Source organism: Oryzias melastigma, linkage group LG4 (assembly GCF_002922805.2).
Source record: "Oryzias melastigma strain HK-1 linkage group LG4, ASM292280v2, whole genome shotgun sequence".
In the NCBI taxonomy this organism is placed as follows: Eukaryota; Metazoa; Chordata; class Actinopteri; order Beloniformes; family Adrianichthyidae; genus Oryzias; species Oryzias melastigma.
Window position 1 is genome coordinate 8,439,154 of NC_050515.1, and position 9,049 is coordinate 8,448,202.

The 9,049-nt window shown below is 37.6% G+C and overlaps 1 protein-coding gene across 1 annotated transcript in view; it reads right to left on the bottom strand.

The window, feature by feature from the left end:
• Positions 1–3,111: 3,111 nt before the first annotated feature.
• LOC112150951 (vitellogenin-1) overlaps positions 3,112–9,049 on the bottom strand; it is an 8,542-nt gene continuing 2,604 nt past the window's right edge. Inside the window, exons 11-34 of the mRNA XM_024279511.2 lie at positions 8,786–9,004; positions 8,482–8,699; positions 8,289–8,386; positions 8,079–8,203; positions 7,896–7,997; positions 7,697–7,816; positions 7,429–7,618; positions 7,210–7,303; positions 6,938–7,123; positions 6,706–6,838; positions 6,432–6,624; positions 5,838–6,346; positions 5,709–5,753; positions 5,529–5,597; positions 5,247–5,447; positions 5,018–5,160; positions 4,801–4,936; positions 4,595–4,718; positions 4,329–4,509; positions 4,148–4,242; positions 3,967–4,061; positions 3,670–3,835; positions 3,380–3,541; positions 3,112–3,291 (exon numbers count right to left, since the gene is read on the bottom strand). Coding sequence (XP_024135279.1) covers positions 3,191–3,291; positions 3,380–3,541; positions 3,670–3,835; positions 3,967–4,061; positions 4,148–4,242; positions 4,329–4,509; positions 4,595–4,718; positions 4,801–4,936; positions 5,018–5,160; positions 5,247–5,447; positions 5,529–5,597; positions 5,709–5,753; positions 5,838–6,346; positions 6,432–6,624; positions 6,706–6,838; positions 6,938–7,123; positions 7,210–7,303; positions 7,429–7,618; positions 7,697–7,816; positions 7,896–7,997; positions 8,079–8,203; positions 8,289–8,386; positions 8,482–8,699; positions 8,786–9,004 — 3,705 coding nt within the window. The 3' untranslated portion in view covers positions 3,112–3,190. The remainder of the gene's footprint in view (positions 3,292–3,379; positions 3,542–3,669; positions 3,836–3,966; positions 4,062–4,147; positions 4,243–4,328; positions 4,510–4,594; positions 4,719–4,800; positions 4,937–5,017; positions 5,161–5,246; positions 5,448–5,528; positions 5,598–5,708; positions 5,754–5,837; positions 6,347–6,431; positions 6,625–6,705; positions 6,839–6,937; positions 7,124–7,209; positions 7,304–7,428; positions 7,619–7,696; positions 7,817–7,895; positions 7,998–8,078; positions 8,204–8,288; positions 8,387–8,481; positions 8,700–8,785; positions 9,005–9,049) is intronic.

The window sequence follows — 9,049 nt, forward strand, 5'->3', positions numbered from 1 at the left end:
TTGGGAAATTGAAGTTATTTGAACATTTACCTGATGAATAGTGAAAGCCATATTGATTCGTTCAGTGTTAGTTTCTTTATAATATGCCAGGGGCTCAGTTTTACATAAAATGTATTTATTCATTGTGTTACTGTAAAGCTTGTTTTAAAGTAATCTTTTTTGTAGTCTTAATTTAGTATTTTTTTGATGAATATTGTCAGCAAAAACTTCAGAGACTAGCTGCTTATCTGCTGTCATACTGACTGATGCTGCCCATTATGTTGCCTCACTTGAGACCTATAATGTTTTTAATGTTGATTTAAATACAAAGGTAGTTAGATATCAGGATTTTAGACCAGGAGATTGTGCTTTCTTCAATGCATTAAGACAAAAAAGTAAATAAAATACTTTTTTTTTGGATCACGACTTAAATCGCTGTAGCATCATTTTTGGTCAATTTATTCTAACTATACAGGTATCACGTTATTGCAAACATGAAGGAATTTATCTTTTTTTTATAAATATTTTTCCCCCTCTCTTTCTTCATATTTATTAGGAGCAAAATTGGGTCAACAAACTTGAAACACTGTAAATTATATTTTAATGACACAATTTGAGTCCCTAATAACCATTTAGAGCTAAAATAAACATATCATGATGTACAAATTACATTAAATTCAAATAAAAAAATCCAGAGTTTTTCCTAAAATAAACAAAGGTCCTGCATTAATGACCTCTCACGATAGGGGGGCGCTCGTGAGCCGATAGAGGCTTGCTGCATCCATTTTTTTTAAAAACAGGAAATGATGAAAAAGAAAACCGATCTGGCGCCATTGAACTAGCTTAAGTTAGCTTTTATTTTTAACTTTATCAGAAAATTGATTTGAAATACGCAAGGTCCAGAACAACATTTTTCTTGGGCTTTTATTGCCAAAAGAAAGAAGTTCTCTAAAAACTACAAGAAGAAAAGGATTTTTTTCTTCTTTTTTTAAAAGAAAGATTAAATAACTTCTTGAGGAGGAGGCACCTAACAACAACTGACTTCATCGTGTACTAATAGAGGTAAGACACATTTTTTTAGATTAAAAAAATGTAAAAAGCTTAAAAAAATAAGTTAAGGACTTGAAGACTTAATTTGAATATTATTCCATTGTTTTTCGTTAGACTGTCAAAAATGCAGTAATTTAGTAATTAATGAATTTAGTAATTAATGAATCTTAAATGATTAATCCAGTAATCCAGAACCACAGGAAAAAAAAATACTATTTTTTTTCTTTTTTTTTTACAGTAAAATGTACTTAGTAAATTTTGAGCATCGTTTAAAAAAAATGGTGGCAAGATGCATCCCTCTGGCTTCCCCAAGGTTAAAATAATTGAGTCAAAGGTTTTTTTTTTTTAATGGGGGGGGGGGTCAATTAATTGATTTATCCAACCACATTGATCTACCTGAGGCAAGTTGTTAATCAAGTCAAATATACCCATACTCATTAAAAAATGTAATCAATCTAAAATCAATCTTTAATTGATTTGTGAAAAATCTGGGAAAATACATTTTGGATTTTTTGGACAATAGATTAATTTAACTATAAATTAATAATTTAACTGTAAAAATGTCCATTATAGTGAACAACACGTGATGCCTGCAAAAATATGGCTAAACCATCAGTACAATGTGGGGAAACACTTTAAATTTTGCAAAGACGTGACCATAAAATATGATACAAATAATGTTCTGTTTCTATTATTTTTATGTTGAAAAACAACATTGGGCTGAACTTTATGAAACTAAAATGTGAATGGATTTGTCATTAAATCTGGATTACTTGTTTGATTGTACACATGTTTAATTTATACTTGATTATCTTGTTAAAAAATACAGCAAGGAATCTGGAAAGCAAAAGTTATGAGTGTAACTACTGTTCTATGAATCCCGGATGACCGTCAGTGCAGCGCCGCCTCTGCCGCTCAGGAGGAATGAAATAGAACTTTACCACATGCACTGTTCAGTACCCAGGTATTTATCTTTGAGTCAAACTGGTTTAACTTTTGGGCAATGATGTCCTGGATCCATTTTAGGTCAGTGAATCGGATCAAAACGGATTGTTCAAAATAAATCAATATCGACTATGGATTGTGTCTTCAACCACAAACAATGATATCGATTTGTTGTTAATATAAATCCTTACACCCCTACTTGCAATAAAACTGTCATAATTGGGAATACCTGTGAAGATTTAAAGTCATAAATGTCTCATTTACAGTGGTAGACAACACTGCAATTGTATTTAGAAGAAAGTGCCAGTGATCTGACTCAATCTGAGACACTTTTCTAGAGCCCTCTTAGGTCTTAGGCTCAGTTGCCAATATGACCTCTTTGGCCTTGGTATGTGCATGAAGTATGCAAAGTAAATTGGCTCCATTTGTCATATCTCACTGCTGTAAAACTACACAAGAAACTTTCATTGTAGACCAAATATGTTCTTAGTGTATTTGCGTTTGTGAGAGAGAAACGTGCTTTTAAATTATGAGTCATGGACTGTAATAAATATGCATTCTGCTGTGTGAATAGTTTAAAGTGTGTTTTTGTTTTTTTAAAGTTTAAATTTAATGTTGGAGGAGCCTGTATCTCAGCAGCAATGAACTTTATTGCATATTTTATTTGCCCCTAATAATTTAATCTTGTCGACAATCTTGAGTTTTTTTTTTATTATATTGGGCTAGAGTCCAATTAAAACTTGTGGGGATGTCCTTGCTTTAGTCTTTTCTTCCATGGAGTTTCTCAACTCATTAAGATGCATACAGTTTTGTTATGAATAATAAAGGTCTGCAAGCTGATAGTTAAACTTATTGCCGGATTAGAGGCAAAATAGTTTTTGTATTGTTTGTATAATTATCGTATTTCTTAATTGAATTAGTAATTACTTCAATAAGTTTAAGTTTTTTCCTAATAATATTTTTAGTTTCCCATTTTTATTGTGTGTATTTAATTTTCTGACATGATTATGTTAAATATAGATCTCTAGATTTAACGCATTTTACAGCTATATAGCGAAACTGGTTTTTAAGTCATTGAGAATTTACACTTTTGAATGTAAATCACATCCACACAAAAATGAAAGGAAAAGAAAAATGAATTCTTTCAAGATGCATTTATTTTAAAGTTACAATTAAAACATACACATTAAGTTGGTGACTAATAGAGAACTGTTTTTTAAGAACACTGAGGAGAGCAGCTACAGGCAAGGTGAGCCTCTGTAGACTCCCTCACGTCCACACTTTCGTCGAAGATGTTACTAAGATCCCTAGAAGAATCTGAGAAATGGAAATAAAAGAGAGAATTAGAATTATTGTAATTTATAAATTCCATTATGTGTGTTTGGCCTTTGTCTACAACACTCACCATCGGCAAAGCACTTGAAGCCAACATTGACAGAGGTGGTTTTGACAGGAGAGCATCCAGGCAGACAGCGCAGTACTGGTTCAACAGAGAAGCATGTGGAGTCCTCACCATGGACATTGATCTTCTTCTCCAGCTGGATGGATTCATACTTCATGCGGCATTCTGGACAAAAAGAGTCTTGATTAATAAATTTCTCCTAAGTGTAGGAAAAATACTGTTACATCTTCTTTATATAAAAACATACACTTATCTTTAGCAAGAAGCTTAGTTTAGATATATTTCAGCCTCACCAGTGTTGTCTTTGCAGCTTTCTGCTGGTAAAATCCAGGAAAGAGCGAAGCTGACAGAGTTTCTGGCCAAGCGTCCATTGGGTGCACGATAATCCTGTCTGACTTCCCCATCAGCCTTTCCACAGAGCCCACAGGTCTTGCCTTTCATCCAGTCAGCGATTTTAATCTAGTTTGTCCAATAAGATTAATTCATTAGTGAATAGTGATTGTAAAATATAACCTTCACTATAAAAACTATTCACGCTGCTCTTGTTTTCTCACTTTAATTCCCAGACAAAACAGTTAAGGTGAGCTTACCCTCCAAGAGGTCTGGTTCACGTAGACTTCATGAAGCCCGTGGCTGACTGCATACACAGAAACTCCCTCTTCATTTTCTCTGATCTCAATGGAAGCTGTTGAAGAAGTTACATGATCATCATTTGATGAGAACATTCATCTTTCAAAAAAAAGATTATTTCAATCAAAAACTGTGTGAAACCTGTTGGATGCTGGTATGGCAGGCTTGTGAGAGGTATTGCCATTCCGTTGACCTTAACGTGGACCTCCTCCTCCTTGGGGTACAGATCAATGTCTCTGTATGAAGAAAGACACAAATCTTTGTCAGATAAATATATATTTGAGTTATAAAATTTATATTTTTTACTTTGTCAATAACTCACATGTCAGCAATCTTAACATTAAGGTGGTACTGTTCTGTGGCATCCTTCATTTGTAGGACCATGAATTTCAGCTCCTCAGTACAGTCCTGTGCAACAACCTGGTAGCAAGACTCTGGCATCTTGTTCTTGTATCGTCTGTTGTTAAATGTTCTCAGTGTGTCATTGTTCAAACTGCATTCAGCTGTAAAATATATATATATTTATACATTTAATTTCATTATTCAAAGAATCAATCCTAGGTAATGCTTCTATTTAGTAGTCCTAACCTGCAACAGCCTTAGCAAATACATAGTGGACTTTATCAATAACCTCCTCAAAGGGGGTAAGGGTTTTGAGCTCTTGAAGTGGAAGGGTGATGGGAAGATGTAAAGTCATGTTGTAAGAAGTGCGCTGTGGACAGAGAAAAATGTCAGTCAGTTAGAAAGCATTATTATATGGAATTAAGTCAGATGAGCCAGCTGACATCACATACCCTTGGTGTTTTTGCAATAAGTTCAATGGACTTCTCAGATTCTGCAACAACGGTGAAAGAGAGCTGCCTGGTGCTGTTTGCACGCTTTTCTTTGATCAAGTCAGCCAGCATTTTGGTGGGCATGTAGTCATAAGCCCTGTAATAAAATCCATGTGTGAGATCTTGAATTGAGTTTACACTGTTCTTCAGTTGTGACAGTAAGAAAGAGTTTCCTCACTTCTCTCCATAGCGCTTCACATAAGAGGGTAGTTTTTCCCAGGTCATTCTGAGGCGAGCTGCAGGGCTTGAACTGACCAGACCAGTTTCACCGGTGATCATGGTGCTGTACTCTTTGCATTCTTCTCCCCAGGCAAGCTTAGCCTATGGCAAATGCATCAGGTATAAAGCTTTTTAAATCGAGTCTTAAATGTATTACTTTTTCATACAGAACACTAACTGGATCTTACAGAGACTTTGTGCTTGCTCAGCAAAACTCCATCAGCACACAGCTTCCAGTTGCTTCCAGACAGAGGGTACAGGATGATCTGAAGTCTGGCATTTGGTTTGTCAACATAAACAACAACTTGGTATCCCAGGTCTTTCTTGTTAGTCTTTACAGCGCGGACACTGACAACAACAGCGACATCCCTTTCGTCAAGGAACTCGTTCTGCAGGGAAACGTCCAGATAATTTTTTTTCAAAGTGCACTTTTCATTTGTCAGTTATAATTTTTATATTAAATTATTTACCTTTGAGTAAATGGCCTCAAAACTGGAGTCGCTGCTTCTGCTTCTAGAACGCTCTTCTGATGACAGAGTCTGCAGCAATGATATGTTTAGAGGACATCAACATACCGTAACAGAAGAGCTTAACATCTCCTCAATTTCTTTGATGACTGGTTTATGTCTTAAAGTTCTACAAGGAAATACCTGGTTCTTGTGGCTCTTCCTAAACCTGTGAGAATTGGCCTTTTGCTGTGGAAAAAACAAATGTCAGTTTAACGTTGGCTAGGTGTCTATGTTTCCATGCATTAGTTCCTTTAGTATTTGAATTTTTACCATTGAACGACGAGCACTGTCGCGAGAAGAACTTGATTCCGCACTGAACAGTGAAGCAAGGCTTGATGCAGAGCTTGAGCTGGATGAGTTGCTGGAGGATCTTGAGGAGCTCAATCTGCTGCTGCTACTGATTCTGCTGCTGCTTCTGCTGCTGCTTCTACTACTGCTTCTGCTGCTGCTCTTGCTGCTGCTGCTGCTACTACTGCTGCTTCTGCTGCTGCTTCTGCTGCTGCTGCTACTGCTGCTGTTGCTGCTGCTACTGCTGCCACTGGGACGAGAGGAAGAGCTAGATGATGAGGATTTGGAGGAATGCTTTGAGGAAGAACTGCTGCTGGAGCTTGAGGAGGAGGATGCAGTGCGATTCAAATTTGAAGTCAGGATTTTGTTGAGCTTGGACAGCACTGTTCCTGCATTATCATTCATGTTGATTTGCTTAATGATCTTCTCTGCTGCTTTAGCTCCAACTTTAACCTCCATCTCCAGTCTCTCAACTGCAGCTTCACCTTCAACTAAACACAAGAACAAATGATCATCATCAGGGTTTTACCTTTGCTTCTATACATTACACAAAACACTTATATATTCAGCTCTTACTTGGTTTGATAGAGAAAGAAGCATTGTGGCGTCCAATCATTCTGTACAGAGCAGAGTCACGGATGAAAGCAGCGTTTTCAGTGGCGACCTTGAAGCAGGCTTTGAGTCCAATGGCACGGTACTTGGCACAGTATCTCTTAGCCAAGAATGGAACCTTGTGTTTGTCATCTTCCTCAAGAATTTCTGAGGAAATCTATAAAAAGAAAAACGTTTTATTAATCAGTTGTGGAGTAGAATGTATCAATTTAAAGCTATATTCAGGGACCAGACTAACTTCATCAGAAGAAGAATCTTCGCTGGATACAATCTGGCTTGAGATGGATGGGAAAGCTTTGTATGGTAAGATTGGAGTGATTTTCTCTGCTGTTGGCTCCTCGATGTTCCTTGTCACTGCATAGGTCTCAAAACTGTTGAAAAAATGCAGGAATATATTCAAAGTTTATGCTATATCTGTGTATTTAATCTTAAAATTATAAGAAGACTTGTATATTTTTTTGGATGCTTACCTTCCAGCTGTGATGTTCTCAGGGGTAGAAACAGGAAGTGCTTCTATCTTAAAGTCACCCTCCTTAATGTCAAGTCTTGCAGAGATTTTGGCAGGCACAGTTGAGTTAAATTTAGCCCTTGAAACCATGAAAGCCTGGAAAACGGGAGTGTTAACTCCCATCAAAGCATAGGTCTCCATAGTATAACTGTAAGGAGATGAGATTTTTTGTTAGGTGTTTCATCATCAGGAAATGGTTGATCCTGTAATTGGGAGTTGACATCTACAATCTACCTGGGTCTGATCTCAGTCTCGAGCTTGATCTCTGTTTCCAGAAGGCGTGAGAGAGGGAAGTCTTCAGGCAGACGTGGTGACAGAGTTGGTTTTACTGAAAAAAGCAAAAATCTATATTAGCTTTTTCCGCCAAAAATAGATTTCCTGCTTTAACCAAACATCTTGTTAAGCTTCTTTTTTTAACTTATGGTTACTATTTTTTTTACATGAATGACTTACTTTCTACAGCAGCTGCAGCCACAGCAGCAGAGTAAAGACTGAGCTCCACCGGAAGACCAGTAGCAGTGGGTAATACGCGTCGCACCTCAGTAAACAGCACAGGCATTGCATAGTGGAAATTGACACCAGAGAGAAGAAGAGTCTTCAAAGCTTTGAGACCATAAGCCTGAACAGAGGGTCCACTGGCAAGCTATAGGAAAAAAAGAAACATTTTGTGGTTTGCAATCCTATAGTATTCATGAAGTTTATAGGCTGAGGTGTGTTGTACCTCAATAGCCCGTTCAACCATAGGTTTATCGATGTTGGCAAAGGCAATCTCTTGTCCAAACAGCTTGAAGTAGAAGGATGCTAAAGCTTTGTTGTTGGGCAAAGATCTCCACTGGGAAAGCTGTCGACAAAAATAATGTTATAATTTATTATGTTGGATGCTTCACAGGGCATTAGTGTTTTTGTGACTTTAAACTTACAGCCTTGATGACACGTTTCATCTTGGTGATCCTGTCGGTGCTCTCAAGAATTGAAGGGTTTTTCAGAAGGGTCTCTTGCAGTCCATCAGTTCTCACTCCAATCTAAAATAATGTGTAAAGTTAAATTTAAACCGCTGTTTTATCCCAAACTGAGATACTTTGTAGGTTTTCGTCCTGTTTTACCTCCAGGACATCAGCAGCAGCTCCAGCAAAGAAGGCTCTGGTCTTGGCAACAACAGACCTTGGCAGAAAGGTGGCAGCATCGTTGATGTAGAAAGCGGTAGCAGCAGCACCCAGCATCAGTGAGCCTGATAAATTTTATGGTCAGATTGTGGTAATACAAATATGGGAGTAAACCCGAGTCAACTTATTTTGGCATGAAAGCAATCTTACTGCTGTAGGCTTCCCCATAGACGGCTTTGCTATAACGTAGGCTCAGTCTGTCCAGCTTTGGGCTCAAGATCTTCATGGCAACATTACAAGCTGCAGCCCTGTTAGAAGAGACACAAATGATAAACATTGGTTCAAACATATAAACAGACTTTTCAAATGTATCAGAATTACAAATAGGAATCAGGATTCTTACACTGATGGATGAAGAACGGAACCACTTCTGCTCAGGGACTTCATGTGAGAGTATGTGAAGCTGGCAACCTGCAAATTTTCCTCTGACTTAACAGCGTTGGCGAGGGTGGAAATCAGTGCCATTGAGGGATTGGTCTCAAACAGGACAATGCATGAGAGCATACGAAGTTCTGGGTCAAGAGCCTTATCCATGTAGAGCTGAAGAGCCAGTTCCTGGACCTTTGACCAAGAAAAAGCTGGACTTAACTTTGAGCTCAGGAGATGAGTGAAACATTTAAAAATGGTAGATAATGCCTCAAACTCACCATTCTTGGTTCTTCCTTTGCAATGTTCCTCAGAGCCATGATGGCTTCAATATGAACTCTGATTGGCAGAGATGCAGCAGCAGTGCCGTGAACAGGCATAATTTTTGTGATTGACTTGAGGCTACTGGGGTGTCCTGCATTTCCCAAAACCTTCACATACAAGATGATGTCTTCTGTCTCACCCTTAGAAACTGCTTCTGAGAGACGCTTCTGAATTGGCTGTAAGGGAAAAAGGAAGATTGGGGTTTTTACCCTTTTTTAAGA